Here is a 21,156-nt window from a genome sequence, read left to right on the forward strand (position 1 = left end):
TGCTGTGGTCTGCTTTGGCTGTTCAGCTTTGAACGTGTAATCCTCCTGCCTCCTGGGAGGTAAGAACTGAGGAGGAATGACCCAAAGATGGTTAAGTCATACTGCCAGGATTACAGGCGTGGGGTCCTGGCACCTGGACAATGTAGTTCTGTCCCCTTTGGAAATGAGTTGAATCTCTGCCAATGGCCGACTTTGCTCTGTCCCAGATACCTGTCATTAAATAAGCTTTGGAAAAAGGAGGGATGACCCGCCCAGCAGGTCCTAAATTACTCCAGGGTCTTGAAGAGGCACTATCTGAAAGACATGGGAGGAGAGAGAAATGGACGCTAAGCAGTATTCTTTGTCAAGGCATCCCGTTTATTGAAGTCTTAAATACTACTCAGAAAGGAGCTAGGGCAAGGGGGAACGGAGGATAGGGGGAAGGGAAGGAGGGGCTCGGTAGCTAGGCAACTAAGTGGGGCAATTTGGTAGCTAAGCAGGGCAGTTGCAAGGTCAGTGGCTAGAACACCTACTGTTAGTGATAAGCAGGAAGCCATGAAGACACTCTGTGGTGCTTTCCAGAGCTTGAGTCTCCACGGTCAGCACGTAATGTTTTGGCTAACTTTAAGTTTTCTTGTCTCAAGATTTTTCCTTCAAGGCCCTGTGAGATGTGAGAAAGGAGAAGCCTGAAATGGCTCCTGACAGAGGGACAAGCCCCGCAGAACGCAGAAAGAGTGGATTCAACAGAGAAACGGATTTGGCAGGGGCTGCAGTTCAGTGGTAGAGCAGGCTTAGGATGTTCTAGGGTTCAAGCCTAGCAACCCCGTCTGTCTTCGTTTGGGTCTCTATTGCTGTGGTGAACCTCCAGGACTGAAAGCAGCTTGGGGAGGGAAGAGTTTATTTCATCTTACAGCTTGTAGCCCATCATCAACCCAGGAAGTCAGGGCAACAACTCAAGACAGGAACCTGGAGGCAGGAGCTAATGCAGAGGCCATGGAGGGGTGCTGCTCACTGGCTTTCTCCTTCTGGCTTGCTCAGCCTGCTTTCCTTAAGCCTTCAGCATCTCCCACCTAGGGCTGACACTGCTGGCTTTTTTCTACACCCAGGGCTATCTGTACAGGGTTGGTACCGCCCAGGGTAAACGGGCTCTCATACACCCATTAACAGTCAAGAATGTAGCATGGGCTTACCCACAGTTTAGTCTGGTGGGGCAATTTTCTCAGTTGGGGTTCCCTCTTTCCAAATGACTCTAGCTTGTGTTGGGTCAAAAGCTATTCAGCACGGCACCAACCCCTACTCCCATCATCATCATCATCATTTGTGCCCGGCCATGCTTAAGCACGCATGTGCATCCTGATTATGGTGGTTCTCAGTTGTTCCTATCCTAGGTAGTCCTAGATGCTTGTGTTATTATCACACCCAAAGTTCCGCAGTCTTCCTTTATGCTGTCTGTCCTCTTCGCCTTCTCCCATGCACTCCTCCAAGCAGTACTATCTTCGGGTATCTGCCATCGTTCATTCTCATTACACGGCCGCAGTATCTCAAGCTGTTGCCGTATCCTGTAGTTTACTTCCTTCTGTGGATGGAGATGAATGTGTTGGAGGTGGCATGTCTCAGGAGGGTTCTAGGTGTCACGCGAAGAGACACGCTGCATAGCGGTGACCTTAAGAAACATCTCCCCAGCCAGGCGGGGATGGCGCACGCCTTTAATCCCAGCACTTGGGAGGCAGAGGCAGGTGGATCTCTGTGAGTTCGAGACCAGCCTGGTCTACAAGAGATAGTTCCAGGACAGGAACCAAAGCTACAGAGAAACGCTGTCTCGAAAAACCAAAAAAAAAAAAAAAAAAATTTATTCCTGTTTTGAGAAAGCGACTGACCATGCTGGAATTAAAGGTATGCATTACCACACCAGGCCCATGAGGGTTTTTGTTTGTTTGTTTTGGTTTGATTTTGGTTTTTTGAGACAGGGTTTCTTTGTATAATTCTGGCTGTCCTGGAACTCATTCTGTAGACCAGGATGGCCTCGAACTCACACGATCTTGCCTCTGCCTCCTGAGGGCTGGGATCAAAGGCATGTACCACCACCACCCAGCAGAGTTTTAGTGGTTAACAAAATTATAGGCACCTTTTATCTCTCTATGCTTTGGGAACCTATCATCACCAGGTATTAGAGGTGCAGGCTAAGAGAATGGACATGGGGATGGAGTATAGAGGGAGGGAGCGAGAGGGAGGGGGGACATGAGCAGCTTGGGTCTCACAGTGGGGCCATGACATGTTTTGTTAAATAGTCTCACATAGCCCAGGTTGACCTCAGTCTTGATCCATAGCTAAAACTGGCCTTGAATTTCTGACCCTCCTGCCTCCTGCATGCTGGGATTCTAGGTATGCCCTGCCAAGCTCAGCTCTGAAGTACTTCCCTTTAACACAAAGCTATAATGTAGAACTCTCTTAGGCTATGATACCATATGGTGCTCTTATTTCCTATCCTTCCCATTTGTGTGGCTATGTGAGTGTTTGCTCTCTCTCTCTCTCGTGTGTGTGTGTGTGTGTGTGTACACACGGAGGCTTAAAGCTGACAACCAGCCACTCCTCACTGTTGGGTAGGACCGCCAATGGAGCAGGGTTCACTGGTGACTGTTAGTCTAGCTAGCCAGCGCGCCCCAGGGATTTCTTGCCACTAGAGTCAGAGCTGGGCTCCCCACACCCACGTGGCTATTAGGGATCCATTAGGGACCCATTCCTGTTCTCACACGTGTGCTTTATCCAAGGGGCCATCTTTCCAGGCCTTTGGTGGTCAGGTCTTGCTATGTGGCCCGCACTGGCCTTCACCGAGTCATCCTGAGTTAGGATTGGAGCTGTGTGCTGCCACACCCGGCCCCGCCTCTCCACCTGGTCTAATTACAGTGATTCCCAATGCCACCAGGAGAGTTCATTACAGGGTTTTAAAGTTGGGTCATACGGATTCTGTGGTTCATGGATCTGACTTCATTGCATCCATATGCCCAGCCCTTGAGAGCCGCTGCTGGAGGGAAGGAAGGGGCTTCAAGGGACAGGGGCCATGTCAATGGGACAAGGTGAGATGTGAGGTCTTCTCCAGGAGGGCCTGTGCTGACTGCTGTTGGCATGCCAGTGAGACGGAGCTAAGTCTCATGTTTCCTCCTAAAGGGATCTGCAAACTTTCTTTTTTTCTGGGTAGTTTGTGATCACCCTGCACTGTTATTTTCTATTTAGGATTATATTCTGACCAAAACACCTCCACTGCTACCTTTCCCTCATCATCTCTTTAAGGCTTTGGTATCTTCTGTGTCAGAAGGCCAGTGCTTCAGCTAATTATATGACTCAGTAGGCAAAGAGACTCCCAGTTCAGCCTGAGGACTCTAGTTCAACCCCAAGAGCCACATGGTGGGCAGAAGAACTGTCAACCGTCCTCTGATGTGCACACACACGAACTGTCAGAAGCTGTTCTCTGATGTGTACACACACACACAAACACACACATGAAGAACTGTCAGAAGCTGTCCTGATGTGCACACACACAATAGAGATTAGAATATATAAAAGCACAGTGCCCATCTTCATTACTTACCTATACACACCCTTCACCTTAAACACAGGGTTGATTAAAAAGCAGCTCTCCTGACTACATCACAGCATTTGTGGATGGCTGCTGGCTTCTAGACTCTGTGGTCAGGCAGGGAATGCATCCAACCCAGTGACCACCTGCTATTACCCAGCCGAAAGCTGTTAGGTGAGAGCCAACTACGGCATCCCAGTTGCAAGCCCCCGAACACTGTCTATGCGGGCCGTTCCTCAGGACTGTTGGCAAAGGAACAACTTCGATGGGTGAGGTAATGTCTTCTCTGGGGCCAAGAGCAGGCTTGCTGTGAAATGGCAGGGGCTCAGCTTAGTGCCCCTCACCTGCAGCAAAACCCACGTGTGTCCCTCAGTGTGGGACTTTGCTGCCACTCACACAAGTGAGGCAGACAGCCTGTGATTCATAGGGGTGATCTTGACAGTATTGCTCAAATTAATTTTAAGGATTTTTAAGTGTGTATGTGTGGGTTTGTGCATGTCTGTAGTACCTATGGGGGCCAGAGGAGGGCGCTGGATCTCTGGAGGCTGGAGTTAGAGGTAGTTGTGAGCCACACAATGTAGGTGCTGGGAACCAAACCTGGGTCCTCTGCAAGAGCACTATAGGCTCTTGACCTCTGATTCATTTCTCCAGTCCCAAATTATTTTTTTTCAGACAGTAACCTGTCAATCTAATTCTCAACATCTAACATCTCCTTGATCTGTGAAGTAACCCACTCTCCCTGGCTGGTAGCTTGTGGCCAGTTTGTTTTTCTTAGTTGGAGCAGAGCCACACACTGGAGCTGAAGGTGCCTCACCACAGCCAGTTTACTTAGTGATGGGGATGGAACCCAGGGCTTTGTGCAGATGAGGCAAACTCAACCCACTGAGCTGTAGCCCCAACTGTCTTTATGGGACGTAGCTGTGATGAGACCACATAACCTGTAAGCTAGAATGTGAGGTATTTGTCCCTTTAAGAAAGTTTGCTGACTCCTCAAGATGTCATTTTTCTCTCAGGGAAATGGCTCAAAACCCTGACTACTACAAGGCATCTTCGTGGGTGGGTTCATCCATTGACTTAAAACACTAGAAATGATTCATCAGGAATCAGGATGTTCTCTTAATAAATATATGTATTTGTGTGCACTCAGGAGATCGTGGGGGCAGAGAGGCACTTGAGCCCCTGGGCTTGTTGTAACCATCCGTTGGATGCCACATGGGTGCTGGAAACTGAACCTGGCCCTCTGCAAGATCAAATGTTCTTGTTTTTTTTAAGACTTATGCTTTTTTTTTTTTTTTTTTTTTACTTGACTATTCTTTATTGTGGGCGTCGGCTCGGACCCTACGTGTACCAGGTGAAGCCGTAGTTGGCTTTGTCCAACTCCTCCTTGGGGCGCAACCCATACAACTCGCCGGGGAGGGGCGGCACCCAGCGTGGTGTGGAACATAGACTCACCTACCTTCCAGTCAGGCACGTCTTTCATGATGATGGCCTCCTCCTCCAGGTTCTCCCGAAGAAGCTGCAGGGTCCTCCGGTCCATTTCTGCCTGGAAGAGCGGCATGAGAGCAATCCGGGCCTCCAAGTCCTCAATCTGCAGGCGCCTGCGCTCCAGGTTCCACCTCATCATTCTCCAATAGCCGAAGAGCAAGGCCCCGATGCCCACCGCGAACATGCTGTAGCCCGACAGTCCCCGGCGAGGGAGGTTCCGCTTGTAGTCGACGGGACCGTAGCCCCCTGGTGGGGGCATGTCCTGCTTCACCTTCGACGCCGCCACACTTGCAAGACCCCCCAAGACTTATGCTTTTATTATTATTACTATGAATACAGTGTTCTGCCTGCAGGCCAGAAGAGGCCTCCAGATCTCATTACAGATGGTTGTGAGCCACCCTGTGGTTGCTGGGAATTGAACTCAGGACCTCTGGAAGAACAGGCAGTGTTCTTACCCACTGTGCCATCTTCCCAGGGCCCGGATGCTCAGCAGGGACTGGTATGTGACAGCTTTTCAGGTGGAGAGCACAGCTGAGGAACAGTGATTAGCATCCGGGTGGGACAATGCTGACCTGATCTGTCGGGCCTGAGTTTGGTGCCCAGCACCACAAATCGCCGTGAAGCAGCCACCTTCCACCTTGTGAGGACGCCTTCTTGTGGACGGAACAAACAAGACATGCCGCTCGAACAGAAACAAGTTTTAATTCATTGAAAAGTGCAGCAGTGAACAGGGTCCTTTGAAGGGCACTTTCTAAGTGACAAGATGACACAGAGCCAGGGCAGAGTGACTTCCAGAACACGTGATGCTAAGGAGAGAATTTCCAAGTCCATCGAGCAGAAAGAGCTGGTGAACTAAAGCCTGCAGTGTGCGCCTACCCAGTGGAGCTCAGCTGAGGGCCCTTGGCTTCCTCCTGAGGATTCTGGCCTGTTTTCTTTTGTTTAAAAAAAAGAAAAAAAAAACCACTGTCTGTAGACAGTTGCAAGTTTAAGATTATTTCTCACAGATGAAGGTGTAACCTCCACAGCTACCCTACTATTTTGTACAAAACCCCAGCGCTGACATTCAGAAGGTGTTTGCGACAGTGCCACTTGTTAAACCCAAGGACACTCTAAGCGTGCCCTTTACTTTGTCTCTGAGGGACAGCTTTAAGACTAAGTCTTTTAAGGCAAAATCCCTGCGTTCCACATTGTTTTTATGGTTGTCTATTTTGAAGACACTGGTGGACACCTCCAAGGGAGACATCAGATTACAAGGCCCTTAGGTGGGAAGCTGTGCACGCTGTGGTCTGTTGGGATAAACTGAGGTCCACTCCAGTGTCAGCAGGACCGGCACCATGCCCCACCCCTGAACATGTCACCTAAAGTAAGGGCAGCGAGGTAGAGACACTCATAGTGGCTCACGCCACTCTGGCTTCACCTGCTTCCAGGCGCTGCCACGAAACTGAAGGCGATGGCGCCGCAGCCCAAGGCCTGGTGAGAGCAGCTGGGTTTGTACTGAGGACAACTACGGTCACCCTCACTCATGCAGAAGACGGCGTGCGAGTGAAGGAAGCCAGTTCCCATCCTCTCCCTCTAAGGCGGCCACAGCAGAGCGTCCATCCACTGTCTGTCTCGTACCACTGCAGTTGCTGGGGTCACATGAGGTAAAGGCATGAACTCCATGGCTACTGCCCCAACATGGCCTCTGGGGTCCCAAAAGTGGCTTCTAGCTGTGTGTTCCAAGTGTTTAAAGCTGGGCAGAGGCCGTGTAAAGCTAAAATCACTTACTGCCTACGCAGAGCAGCTTAAAACCACACGTCTCCCTTCTCCTCTGCTGCCCTAGCACTCGGCCCCACCGCGGAAATGTCAGAGTGGAATTGGTCTTTGAGCTAAGAACAGGAGGATGCAGTTCTGGGCAGCATGGAACCTTGGACAGGGAACAAGGACTGAACCTAGTTGGTCAAGACTCTGGAGACTCAAGAGCTTACATGGGGGGGGGGGCACAAAGCAGCTGGTCCTTCACACCAGCCCTGAGTCACCCACTATGTTAAATGAGAAAGGCAGCTAACTGCAGCCGGTCATGATGACATCTTGCGGCACTGACACTTGACAACCCCTGGACAGGCACTTCTCTGTGCAGCCCTTCAACCTGCTCGGCCAAGCCTGCTCTGCGCTGGCCTCTGGCACTCATGAAGCGTGCTAGCCCTTCCCTTGGTGTGCCTTCTCTTCAGGGTTTCTGAGCACGCAGCATGGTTGGAGCCACTGAGGAGCTGATGGCTCCGAGAGCTAGGGGGGTTCACCTTTAACCCTACACAGCCTCCGGCTGCACCAGCATAGCCCAGGGTTCCAGCAAAACAGAGCAGAGCTTGGGTGACAAGCTGCACATTTACGATGACGATGTTGTAAACACCTCTCCACTTCTCCACAGACAGTTCTTTGCAGGGCTGTGTGTGTTTGATGGTGAGGCTCAGTCTGAAATGCTATACAGGGCTGTAGATTTGGGGCTAGCCACATACCAAAAGGCCTTTTCTTTCTGCCCTAAAGTATTGCCATTTATCTGAACAGTTTGACAAATTCAGACTTGACCACGTGGGAGGTCATCACACACTGTGCCCACCCAAGATGAAGGGACATGGAGAGGACAAAGACCTCAGGAGTGATGGTTGTCATCTGAAGGAAGAGACAGAGTCAGCCACTTCAACACGGGGTTGGAGTCACAGTACTAGAAGTCAGCTGACCAGTGGGAGGGATTTTTCAAATAGGACTTGAACGGCCAGGCCAGAGCTCTTCTAGGCATGGCTCCTACTGCAACCACTTCATGAGAAAGGGGTGTGTGAGGATCCAACGCAGAGCTGGCACGGTCCCTACAGAGGGTGCTTCGAGAACCTTCTCGTTCTGACGCTGCCGTGATTGCTGAACATGAGACGCAGGTCAAACCTGTATCTGAGGGAAGGAGAAGGACATCACGTGAACTCTAGCTAGCCATGGGGACTTCGTGGCACACTCTCCCGCAGAGTGGGCAAGAGGGGCTGACACACTAGAAGGAGCTGGTCGGAGGAGGCTGTAATCTAGAGGTGGTTTCTGAAGGTGAGAATATTTCCGCACAAACTCTGAGTTGAGAGAACAAGGTTAATGGTAAAAAGCAGGAGGTTCTTTAAAAAAAAAATTGCTATACAGCCCTGGCTGGCCTGGAAATCCTACTTAGACCTGTCTGTTCTCAGACTCAGAGAGCTGCTGCCTCAGCCTCAAGTGCTGGGACTAAAGGCGGGTGGTTAAGGGAGGAACGGCGAATTCTAATGTAGAAAGGATCCAGATGGCTGCGCTGACCCTTAGAGTTCCACTGCAGGTTCATGGTCTCCTCCTCTTCAGACCACCGGCACTTAAGAGCACACAGCACATGCACCTCAGATGCAGGCCTGAGTCGGCCTCATAAAGCTAACAACTCCAAATGTCTCTGGTCACCAAACACAGGCATTCATGGAAAATGTATGGACACTCAAAGCTCAGGCTCAACGGGAACAGTTAGGACTCTGGATATAAAGAGCACAGACTGGCCAGGGATGGGCTTTCCATGCCGAGCAGAAACATACTGTGTGGAATTCACGCTGGATCCTGCTTGTGGCCAGTTTCTGCAGCAACGTGTCAGAAGTAGCCAGATGATAGGCACAGGCTGTGGAACATTTGGCCACAGACAGTGTGTGATGGACGTGTGTGGCTGGGTTCCACAGCTGTGCCACAGGATCTAGCCCGATGACCCTACTGCAGAGGACTCTAAAACCAAATGTTTGGTAGGAAAGAATAACCTGGGATGATAAGTTAAAAACACACTCGGTTGGTGTTTACATAGCTCAGGTCAATAGGAGCGCACAAAGCCAGCGTCTTCCTTATTATATAAATATGCATCCGGAGTGAATTATAAAGACTGCTTTGGGTTAAACAGTGCTGGGGAAACAGGGTCACGCTGCATCCATTCTTCAGAGGGACCCCTGGGGCAAATCGTGCGTCTGGTTAACTTCCTGATGTGAAATGTGCGTGTGGGGCTGAGGGCTCTCTAGAAAGCAGACAATGACCCAGAAGAAACAAGACAGCACCACAGCCACCCTGCTCTGGCTGGCCAGATGCTGCGGCAGGTCTGTGTTCCAGCAGCAGAGTCACTGGGGCTGGTGGCCATGCATCATAACCCCAGAGAGTCCTTCTCTCTCCTTTTAAGGGTTCAATTCCCAGAGCCAGTCAAAGAACATATGGTTCAAAGTATTAAGTTCATTTGGATGGCTATGTCATTGTGACTTTTGAGAATGACCCTTTTCCAAGAGGGTGGAGGCTGGACACTGAAAATGGCTGAGCAGCCTTAATATACCCATTTGTTTACGCTAGATAAGATGACATTGTCTCTTTATACAGTGGCCTAGCTATTTAAATTTTCTCTCTCTCTCTCTCTCTCTCTCTCTCTCTCTCTCTCCCTCCCTCCCTCCCTCCCTCCCTCCCTCCCTCCTCTCCTCTTCCCCTCCCTCTCCCCCCCCCCTTTAGCAAGGCATGGTGGTGCACCTTTAACCCCAGAAGCACCCAGCGTGGCTAAGACAGTTAGAGAGACCTGTCTCAAAACAAAACAAAAAGCTAAGCCGGGGCTTGAACTGAGGGTGCTGTGAGGGTGGAGGTGAGCGCTCTGAGTCCAGTCGGGGCAGTCTGGGGTCTGTTTCTGTTTCTGTCTGTGCGTGCTGGGTAACGGCCCACAATCCACTTTCTCTACGCATGTTCATCTCTGACTTGGAGAGCAGATGAAGGCAATGAGAAGAAGGAAGAGTCAGTCACACCTCACCGCACGTCACTGCTTATGAGAGCTGAAACAATCCTTTCCCAGAGACATGCTCATTTAATCATTCTAACCCTAAAGCATAAAATCACAGCATGCTTCTTACTAATGCAGCGTGAATGCATGGGCAGCAGCAGACAGTGTTCCTCCAGACACAGTACTGTGGAAGGTTCCAGAGTGTGAGGCACACACAACTTTACAGGTAAGGACTGCCATTCACATTCAACATGCCGCAGTGGGTTTCCATTTAGAACGCACCTCAGTTCATATCTGTTTTCAGCCGTGTTTCATACACTGAATTTCTTTTTTCTTTTTTTTTTTTTTTGGTTTTTCGAGACAGGGTTTCTCTGTGGCTTTGGAGCCTGTCCTGGAACTAGCTCTGTAGACCAGGCTGGCCTCGAACTCACAGAGATCCACCTGCCTCTGCCTCCTGAGTGCTGGGATTAAAGGCGTGCGCCACCATCGCCCGGCATACACTGGATTTCTAAGGAATGAAGCGGTTTGCTCTTGGAGTGCTAGGATCAGGGTAGCACCAGGCCAGAGCTGACCAGCGCGACCAAGCAGAGCTCTGGGGACAGGAGAGCAGGGCTGAGCTTGTGGACTCAGCAGCCACTGGTAGCAGAGAGCCAAGTCCCAAGCAGTTTATGTTCCCAGCATAACAAGCTGATACAGCAAGAACACAGCATTCCCTCAAAAAGCAGAAAAATAAACACAGCTCAAAGTATGTGTGGTGGGGGAGCCAACAGCCTCCCTTTGTCTTCCAGAAGAGCAGGACCTCTAGGGACAGCACCGGGGACACTTACCCCGGATCAAAAACCCCTGGAGTGCGACAGGTTGGCCCCGAACAGGACTGGAGCATCATCAAGCGATAGTTCATCTTTCCCAAAAGCTCGGGGTCTATAGTTTTAGCAATGTTGGTGATTTGGTCTGGGTCTGCAGTTATATTATAGACTTCTACGAACACCTAGGGGCAGAAGGGAAGGAGCAAAGGAAAAAAAGCAAAGGTTATATTGAGAATATTTCTAAGGCAATTATTTCTAAATGGACAGGGAAGATATAGAAAAACAAGGCCCATCCATCAGGTGGGCTAAGGCTTCAAGATCCACACATTCGCATACTGTTGGGGTTCACCTGCACTGGACACACAGCTCATGCTGAACTGCGGTCACCTGTCCACCACACACTCTAGAGGTGAACACTCGATGGCCTGGCCTCAGTACCAAGACAGTATTGCAGGTACTCGGTGAGGGGAGTGCAGAAAGCCATGTGTGTCTCAGAACCTGGGGGCTCAAGCGAGGATGGAGTTGAGAACTGCGCTGACTTCTGGCCCCTGAATCATTTCCTATTTTAAAAAGTAGTTGGGGCTATTTCTTGCCAGCGGGGAAGGCTAAGCTGTATTATGTCTACGGCAGCATCATCTCTAACGTACACTGTCTAGCATCAAGGCCTCCCTCTCATCCGCATATGGTTCTCCAGGACATGCGAGGTGAACGCTGCCCTCAGTCTACCACGCAATGGTACCCAACAGATAAACACAGGGAAGGCCAGCTCAGCTCAAGCGAAGACTGTGCTGCTGAGCTGCCAGGAAGGGGCAGTCCCCTTCTGAAGAAGGCAGTGAGCATTTACTTCCTGCGGTAAGAGGGGGCCAGACTGGGTAGGCAAGCACCTGCTGAGCTCAGTGTGACTGCAAGGCCCGGTGCCCTCCAGACCCTTCAGGGATCCACAGTTATCAGTGGGGCCAAGTCCCGTCTTTTCCCAAGGAGGGCCTGTGTCCTCCACTCTAATAACAGATAGCATTGGCTTGTGCTGTGTGAGCCAAGGGGGCTTCTGGGTATGTCAGATGCTGGCCAGCCTGTTGGGAATGTCCCGGTTCCTCTCTGTAGACGCTCAAGTGCTCACTTTTAGCCCACAGACCAGGCGTGTGTCATTCTGAGAAAGTCAGCTGTGCACTTAAAGAGTGGGGGTGGTGAGGAGAGAAGGCTCCATTGAGAAGAGTCAGAGAATGAAGCCTGTCTATATGGGACTGTCTTGAGACTGCAGAGAAGAAACTCACCTTCCCTGGGTAGTGCTGGGAATGCCACCAGGCCCAAGTCCCCTTACCTCCTGGTCGTCAAACTCGCAATACTGCAGGTTCCACAGTGATGACAGCGTCCTCACGCACGCATAGGTGTTGTTGTAGGCGTCTTCACACACACAGTCCGGGAAACATTGCTGGGGGAAGTTTACAAGTTAAATGAGGATCGCTCTGACAGTAACAGAATCTGATGGCGGCCCAGGCACAGCTGTAGTTAAATGAGGATCGCTCTGACACTAACAGAATCTCAAGGCGGCCCAGGCACAGCTGTAGTTAAATGAGGATCGCTCTGACAGTAACAGAATCTCAAGGCGGCCCAGCCGGCTGAAGCTAGTCACGAGGGAGGGGAACCACATATCAAAGGAATCTCTCTGAAGGACGATCGGGAACGATCATCCTGGGGTGAGAAGAAAAATGCAGAGTGCCCCGAGATCTCAGTGCTACAAAGGACCAAACCCCATGTTCTCCACAGGCTCTGCCAGTCCACAGTGGGCTGTGCTGTGATTTTTACACACACATTTTAGAAGAACCCCCCAGGGTCCTTGCTGGCCTGAACTAGAAATCCACTTGTCTCTGCCTTCCCAGACCTAGGATGATAGGACTGTGTGCCAGCGCTGGGCTGGGTCCTTTACTCAGAACACTGAGTGACAGGAGACCCACGGCTCAGTTCCCCAAAGCCAGTCAATGTGGCGGTTACATCTGTGTGACCTGCGGGGCTGCCGCCAGTGTAAGGCATGTGATGACACTCGGGGCAAACCCATCTCTCCATCAGTCCTGACAGTCTGCCCTGGGGAGTGGGTAAGGTGAGGGGGCGGGGCCTGATGCCAGGACCAGCCAAACGGCATCAGTTGGTGGCGAGAAAGCCGCAATTGAAGACAAGCTCTACTCACAGACACTCCGGGACTCAAGGCAGGGCAGGTCGGGTCAGTGATGTTACGGCCTTCTCCTTGGTATTCCACCAGGACATCTGACCTCCAGGTTAAGTTGCTGGCTCCTTTCTAGGAAAAAGAGCGGAGGTGGTTTCTGCGATGCATGGCTCTCACTGTGCTGCCTGCGGGGCCTTTGGACAGGAGTGAAGAGCGTGGACACCGATGGAAGCCACCACTGTCATTTCTGGGATTTACAGTCTATAAAGGGACTTAGAATGTTTTATAGTCCTCTACAGGGGAGTATGTGAGGCAGGCTGAATGGAAGCCGGTAGCTAACAAGAGCTGACGGTGGTCCAGGCTGCTCCAAATCAGGGTCCGTGTGAACAGTGCCTAGCGTAGAGGAGGCAGGCCTGGGCAGGCAGTGTGGGGTGCAGATCCTGAGTACCACCTACATGTCACGTGCATTCCGTGTTGCATATTAGCCATGTGGAGAGAGGCTGCAGCATTTGAAACACACACATTTGAGGCAGACATATGAATACTGGAGAAGGCAGGCTCTAGAACAGGAGAACGTGTGAGATCAAAAGCAGATGACTTCAGGAATTCAGGATAGCAGAGAACATGGATTTAGGGGGGTCATGAACCCCAGCTTCTAAGAGGAGGAAGCAGGAACAGGTTGGGGTGGACAGCCAGGGGCTAAATGCCAGGAGGCCCCAAGCAGCAGGCAAGCTGGGCCCAGGGGACAAGCCTGCAGCACCAGTTACTGGGGAGGCTGAGGCACGAGAAATGACGAGCCCAGTTTGATCACTGGTCAACATACTGAGACCCGACTCTGCACAGTGAGAGGCAGGAGATGGTTAGGAAGGGCAGAGTAAGGCCGCACTGAGTCTGATTGGACCTGCCTTCGGTCTCTTCCTGTTCATCTCTAGATCCTGTCCTTGGTTGGGTGGTTCTCACATCAGCAACAATAAATGCAAGCCTTTTAAATCAGGGGAGAGCAGTTCAGGTTTTAGCAAGTTCACGGTCATCCCTGGTGTCAATTGAGAACCATGGCTCTAAAGACCACTGAAGCTGGAAGCCCTAGGGGGGATGAATGCTAGCCTGTGCTGAAGCTGGGAGCCCTAGGGGGATGAATGCTAGCCTGTACTGAAGCTGGAAGACCTAGAGGAGTGGGTGCTAGCCTGTACTGAAGCTGGAAGCCCTAGAGGGGGTGGGTGCTAGCCTGTGCTAAAGCCGGAAGCCCTAGGGGAAGGTGGGTGCTAGCCTGTGCTGAAGCTGGAAGACCTAGAGGGGGTGGGTGCTAGCCTGTGCTGAAGCCGGAAGCCACATAGAGGGGTGGGTGCTAGCCTGTGCATGACCTTGAATGCCAGCAGGAAAGGGAGAGTTGGTGATGAGGATTACTTAACTTGTGGCTACACTCAAACCTGAGCAAAACTGTGCAGGTCCAGGTTTCAAATGAGTCACTGGAGACTGCAGAAGTGCCCCTTCTTCCTTGTTCATGCTGCCAGAGCTGGGGAGAGCTTATCTGTCACGCATGGGTAGACCTGAGTCCCACACTTATGTGTCAAGTGTCCAGAGGACCAGGTTATGGCCCATGCCAATTAAATCAGCAGCTCTCATGGAGGGGGGCCCAACACTAGGATCTCATTTCCCTAGGTGACTCTCATGGGGACCAGGGTGAGACTCAGTGTCCAAATAATATCCCATGAGACATCTCCCTCATGGGCACCTGAGGCAGCTAGTATTCAGTTGGGAGTCATGCCCTACGCTCCTCAGACCAGGAATAAAGAGAAAAGACGCCTACTTGTGCCCCCTTTGTGCAGACCTGCAGAAAAGAGCAGAAGAAACTCCCCAGACATCCCTGTCAGTTTGCAAAAATCTGTAAGAAGCATTAAGAGGTAGAAGACAACATCTGGGAAAGAAGTTAAACGACAGAGCTAGAGTCCCACAGATACTAAAGGAGGAGAGACAGACAGCCAGGTCATGATGTAGTTAGGTAATGGAGGATCAGGTAGCTGAGAACAATATGGATCCATCTTGCAAACAACGCTGAATTCTCAAAAAGCCCAGACAGATCCACTGCAGAATCGTGTGTGCGGGCATGTGTGTGACGCTCAAAGCAAGGCCAAAACTAGTACGCTCAAGGTGACATACATAACTAGCGTGGGGACAATGAAGAGCATCAACATGCATAGATTTCCCCTGATTCTTTTATTTCTCCTTCCTTCTCCTGCTCCCCCCCCCCCCCCCCGCCTCGGCTGGAGAACGAGCCCAAGGCCTTATATGCTACGCAAGTGCTCCACCATGAGCCGCATCCGCAATCCTGCCAATCTGCCTTTCCACCCACACTCGGGGCAGTAAACTAGCTGGACAGTTATTTCCCCGTACCTCGTAAATAGTGTGCAAGTGCCCTCCATTCCTCAGACTTCTGAGACACTGGGGATTAATATTTAGTCTTTGCCACTCTGAGGTGACACAGACCTTCTTACTTCAGCCTCTGTTTGATGACAGTGAGGTGACCACAGTGACCTGGGCCACCTCCGTTCCATAGGTGGCTGGTTACTCAGAGCTCTCTGGTTTATCTATTGGGATGTCAACCTCTCTTTCTAAGCCTTCACATGCCATCAACATCCTCCTGTACGGAAGCTGGATGACCCGTCGGTCACCCTGGTGTGTTCATGGAGGGGATGGGAGAGAATACAGAGAGCGGAGATGACAAGTGGTCCGTCCCGTCAGTCAGCCGGGTTTGTTTTGAGACAGGTTTCTCTGTGTAGCCCTGGATGTCTTGGAACTCATTCTGTAGACCAGGCTGGCCTCAAACTTATAGTGATCCATCTGCCCCTGCTTCCCAAGTGTTGGGATTGAAGGTGTGCGCCACCACCACCCAATGTTATCTTTCCTTTAGGAAGTGCCTTCCCACCACATGGCGAGAGACAAATCCTGTCCTTTGACTACCAGGTTAGGAATTTTACTTTGTCTACCTGGCTTCCTCAGAGCTCGGGCTCTGTTGACTGTACTCACCAGAATGGGTACTAAGGAAACTCCGTCCATCTGCGTCTTATTCAGGTTATAGCCAGCAAGGTCTAGGATCGTGGGGCCCAAGTCAATATTTGAGACCAGCATCTGATGAGCAAAGAAAACAGGATGGGACACAGCTGGTCTCATCTTCCCTTTCCCTCTAATAAACCCGAGCTGCCCACCAGAAACCCACGGCGCCATCGCTTTCCCATAACCCAGTTTCAGACACTCAACTGCAACTTAAACACGAGCTTATCAGGTGCACACGCGAATGCACGTGGGAGGCTGTGCACTCATCTTACCACATGGTTACTAGAGACCATCTGAAAAACTCCTGCAGTCTCCTCACCACGACTCATGGGAGCACTGTTGACTACTGCGGCAACCTGACATTCACATTCGTTCACTAGACTTGACCTTGCATGCATTCCTAGCATTTTTTAAAGATTTATGTATTTTTATTTTATGTGCGTGTTTTTGCCTGTATAGAAGTAAATGCACCACAAGCATGCAGTGCCCAGTCAGAAGAGGGCCAGGCGTTGTTCTTCTAAGACAGTTTTTTACTGGCCTGGGGTTTACAGCAAGCCTTAGAGAGCTTTGGGTCCCCACCTCCCGCCTCCTCTGTGCTGAGGTCACAGGCTTTTCTATGTGGATTCTGAGGAACAAACTCAGGTCCTCGTATCTATGTGCGGCTTAGCCTACCGAGTGAGCTCCAGGTCAGAGAGACCTTGTCTCAAAAAAAGCCCTTGAGAAGCCAGGCCCAGTGGTGCACATCTTTAATCGCAGCACATGTGAGGCTAAGACAGGCGGATCTCTGGGAGACGGAGACCAGGTTGGTCTACAGAGTGGGTTCCAGGACAGCCAGGAAGACACAGTGAGACCATGTCGTAAAGAAACAAGGCGAACAGCTCCCTGGACCTCGCTTGGGGCTGTCCTCTGGTCACGCACACGATCTCGAGTGCGCGCACACCCGCAAGAGTGAAGTCTTTGAGACTAGGAAAGAGACTGAATTTTAGGCAGTCAAATATGGAGATTAGAAAAATCAATTAACTGTCATTTTTAATTTAAAACCAAACCAGAAGGGCCTGTATGAAAAGCAGGGCTCAGATTTCCTGGTAGCTGGGAGAGCCAGTGATGCACAAGCTGGTGCTGAATACATTAGCGCACCCCGCAGATGTCGTGGGTTACCACGCCACGGAGACACCTCAGGGAGCAGCAATCCATATGTCACCGAGAAAGCTCACCAGAGCTGTCCCCAGAGATTCCTGCCAGACCCCTGGGTGAACCGAGCAGCTGGGCTCACAGTTGATAAGTCTGCCTATAGCAATGGAAGAGATCACCATAGGAGGGAGCATAAGCCCCTGAGCCATCCCATAGGCCACAGGGCAGCCAACACAGGGTGTAAGAGAAACTGTAAATACCAAGCAATAAAAATCCAAAGGAAAATGGTAACTGCTAGTCTCACACACACAAAAAAACCTCACTTCTAATTCTAGAGCAACACTTCCTAATGGACTTTTGCTCAGTGGAGACACTTCCTAATGGACTTTTGCTCAGTGGCAAGGCCTGTCAGTTCCAGTACAAATCACTACGATTTGGCTTAAGTACCACAAACATACATGTGTTCCCAGGATACTTTCTTCCCATATACACACAATCACTGTGTCCTCTCTAAATAGGACATGACATGATTTTTGCCTATGAAGTAGATGGTTTCAAAATGTACATGTACTGTATGAGATCCAGAGATCTTTCATGGATACAGATTATGAGCAGAAAACTAAGAACTGAATCTATCATTGGTCTCACAAGTGTATAGTTAGCTCTGAAAGAAATACAATCCTGCAAAATTACTGAAAACAAGGGGATGTGCTTTCAGAACACAGTCAGGTTTCCAGACACTTAGCTCTGATAGTAAAACAACCATGTAGGGCTACCTAAGGCAAGTCACACAGCACCCCAGAAAGCACCAAGGGTTCATTTGGCAAAAGAGCTTGGAGTCTATGAGAGTCTAGCGCCACCAAAGCTAAGTGGCAGCATTGGATCTGCCTTTAGCTTCTCTAGGTAGGAAGAAGCCCAGGGTGTCAGCCAGTAGAGATGAAGGTAGCTGGAGAGATGGCTCAACGGCTAAGAGCACTTGCTGCTCTCCCAGCGAGCTTGAGTTCAGCTCCCAGCACCCACGCTGGACGGCTCACAGCTGCCTCTAGCTCTAGTTCTAGGACACTGGTTCTCAACTGTCCTCATGCTGGGATCATTGAGTACCATCCTCATGTTGTGGGGACCCCAACCATAAAACTATTTTGTTGCTACTTCATAATTGTAATTTTGTTGGTGTTATGAATTACAATATAAATATCTGATACGCAGGATATCTGCTATGCAACCCCCAAAGGGGTCACAGGTTGAGAATTGCTGTTCCAACACTGTCCTGGCCTTTGTGGGTACTGCACGCATGCACACGTGCACACACACACACACACACACACACACACACACACAGAGAGAGAGAGAGAAAACCTAACACCCTCCCTATCTGAGGACCGGGAAGAGCAGGACTTTCTTTGTCAGGGTCTTAGAGCTAACAGGTAGCCTCCTGACTTCTAATCAGATCTACCTCCCTTGGGCCAGAGCAGTTTTGAAATAGTTCCTTTTCTAAAGCTTCTATGAGGAACTGCTACTGCAGAATCTAGACCTAGACCGACGTCTTGCCAGAGGAGAAAACCAGTCAACTCTGGCTCTGACAGACACACTCCATTCCCGCTTCTGAGTAGTGACAGGTAGCTCAGGCCATAGATCAAACAGAGCCACTGACTGTTTGGTGATTGCCAACACACAGTAATGCCTGACGTTCTTTTTTAATTGAAGATTTTTAAAATCTCATGTGTATGAGTGCCATGCAGACATGCCTGCACATATATGTGTGTACCATGTGTGTGCCTGGTGCCAAGGACCCCAGAAGATGGTGCCATCAGATCCCCGGCACTGAGTTACAGAGCGTAAGCCTTCATGTGGGTTCTGGGGGCAGAATTGTGCTGTCTGCCAGAGCAGCCCCTGCTCTGAATTGCTGAGCTCCTCTCTAGGTCCCCCATCCCGCTCCTCGGCAGTTCACACTTCAACTGCACACCTGTCAGCCCAGCGAGTGTGACAAAACCCCATGGTGACAACAGACACAGCTCTTCTCAGTCCTGACTCTACTTACTACAAATCCATCTTACCAGTGTGGGTGAGCCCAGTGCATGTGAGCGTGAGTTATTACCAGTGTGGGTGAGCCCACTGTATGTGAGCGTGAGTTATTACCAGTGTGGGTGAGCCCAGTGCATGTTAGCGTGAGTTATTACCAGTGTGGGTGAGCCCAGCGCATGTGAGCGTGAGTTATTACCAGTGTGGGTGAGCCCAGCGTATGTGAGCGTGAGTTATTACCAGTGTGGGTGGACCCCACTGTATGTGAGTGTGAGGAATTACCAGTGTGGGTGAGCCCAGTGCATGTGGAATGTGAGGTGTTACCAGTGTGGGTGAGCCCAGTGTAGGTGAGCGTGAGGTGTTACCAGTGTGGGTGAGCCCAGTGCATGTGGAATGTGAGGTGTTACCAGTGTGGGTGAGCCCAGTGCATGTGGAATGTGAGGTGTTACCAGTGTGGGTGAGCCCAGTGTAGGTGAGTGTGAGGTGTTACCAGTGTGGGTGAGCCCAGTGTATGTGAGCGTGAGGTGTTACCAGTGTGGGTGAGCCCAGTGCATGTGAGCGTGAGGTGTTACCAGTGTGGGTGAGCCCAGTGTAGGTGAGCGTGAGGTATTACCAGTGTGGGTGAGCCCAGTGCATGTGAGTGTGAGGTGTTACCAGTGTGGGTGAGCCCAGTGCATGTGGAATGTGAGGTATTATATACTCAGTAGGGGACCACAGAGGAACAAGCAGTAAACTCAACAGGATGTGAAGCCAGCTGAGAGTGGATGAAAGTATAGAGAGGTATGGATGCCAGGCAGGTTAAAGTGATAAGACCCTTCCTAAGGGAACCGCACTCCAGAGCCTTTAAAGACAAGTGGGCTGGGGAGCTGAGGTGGGCATTTCAGTCAGAAGCAGCAGCCAGTTGTGCCAAAGCCGAGGAGAGGTACGGTTTCCTTGGGAGGAAAGTGGTCCGTACAAATGCTGCCACCTCCCTTGCCTGCTCTAACATCTTTGCTTTCCCACTGTTCTGCTCAGAGTGCTGGATCCACGGACCATGTGATTCCACTCTCCTCAACATCTAGGTCTCTGCTTCAATGCCCGGAGGCCTCTTCTGCTGCAGCTAAAGTTTCCTGTCTTCTCAGATGCAAGGGTTTAAGAATTTATCTTCCCTGGCTGCTTCTTGCTATGCCCAGGACTTCAGGCGGGCAACGCCATCATAAAAATGTACCGAGTAAATACCATTGCCAGTGCATGGACTCTGAGTCACACTGTGAATTGCAAGGCAGGGCTCTGCTATTTATTAACTTACATGAGCTCAGACAATTCCCTTGACTCCTTAGTTCCTTCCTTGGTGGGATGGGGTAAGAGGGCATGATCTCATGGGCTATTCACACAGCACTCAGAACTTCACATGTTGATATGATATAGCTCTGATGATGAACCAGACACCATTTAAATGCTTACAAGAGGCGCGGTTTTGGATTTGAGTATCTGCCTGGCAGAGTCAGCTGATGAAAAGAAATGGTTTGTCCTCCCGCAGCTGACGGGCACACCTCACTCTGCTCCCATTCAGTTTCTTTCCCACTGAATACAAGAAGTGTACATCCAGCCGGGCGGTGGTGGTGCACGCCTTTAATCCCAGCACTCGGGAGGCAGAGGCAGGCGGATCTCTGTGAGTTCGAGGCCAGCCTGGTCTACAAGAGCTAGTTCCAGGACAGGCACTAAAGCTACAGAGAAACCCTGTCTCGAAAAAAAAAAAAAAAAAAAAGAAGTGCACATCCTGCTGAGACAGAACCTCTACTCAGGTCAAATGCCATCCTTAAGATCTGCTGACCTGCCCAGCTTGCCTCCTTTGAGAGGAGTGGCCTGACCAGAAAGTGCCAACACTTGTAGTGGAACAGAAGTCTTGATGAGAGCAAATGTAACACAGATGACGGTTGTGAAGGCCAGTCTGCATTTCTGGGAGCAGTTTAACAGTGCTGCACCATGGTGTGGTGACAGGAAGTAGGTGAAAGGTAGGAAGAAAGCGAGGTGAGCATCAGCACCCACCACTACCACCACAGCATACAGCCCAGAAGTCTGGGTCCTCTGGAAACCCATCTTACAATTTTAGCTTTATGTGTTTGTTCATTTTCTCTGGTCCCAGAGCTTAGGTGACAACGTGAAACCAAGAAGAGAGAAGACATAGCTGGAGAACCTACTGTCATCT

The 21,156-nt window shown here is 50.6% G+C and overlaps 1 protein-coding gene and 1 pseudogene across 1 annotated transcript in view; both read right to left on the reverse strand.

Annotated features, from left to right (window-relative positions):
• Positions 1-4,839: 4,839 nt before the first annotated feature.
• Positions 4,840-5,716, reverse strand: LOC130866215 (NADH dehydrogenase [ubiquinone] 1 alpha subcomplex subunit 13-like; annotated as a pseudogene).
• Positions 5,717-5,721: 5 nt separating this feature from the next.
• Gns (glucosamine (N-acetyl)-6-sulfatase) overlaps positions 5,722-21,156 on the reverse strand; it is a 37,344-nt gene continuing 21,909 nt past the window's right edge. The window contains exons 10-14 of the mRNA XM_057757877.1: positions 15,792-15,893; positions 12,792-12,899; positions 11,928-12,038; positions 10,631-10,791; positions 5,722-7,960 (exon numbers count right to left, since the gene is read on the reverse strand). Coding sequence (XP_057613860.1) covers positions 7,882-7,960; positions 10,631-10,791; positions 11,928-12,038; positions 12,792-12,899; positions 15,792-15,893 — 561 coding nt within the window. The 3' untranslated portion in view covers positions 5,722-7,881. The remainder of the gene's footprint in view (positions 7,961-10,630; positions 10,792-11,927; positions 12,039-12,791; positions 12,900-15,791; positions 15,894-21,156) is intronic.

Source organism: Chionomys nivalis, chromosome 25 (genome assembly GCF_950005125.1).
Source record: "Chionomys nivalis chromosome 25, mChiNiv1.1, whole genome shotgun sequence".
In the NCBI taxonomy this organism is placed as follows: domain Eukaryota; kingdom Metazoa; phylum Chordata; class Mammalia; order Rodentia; family Cricetidae; genus Chionomys; species Chionomys nivalis.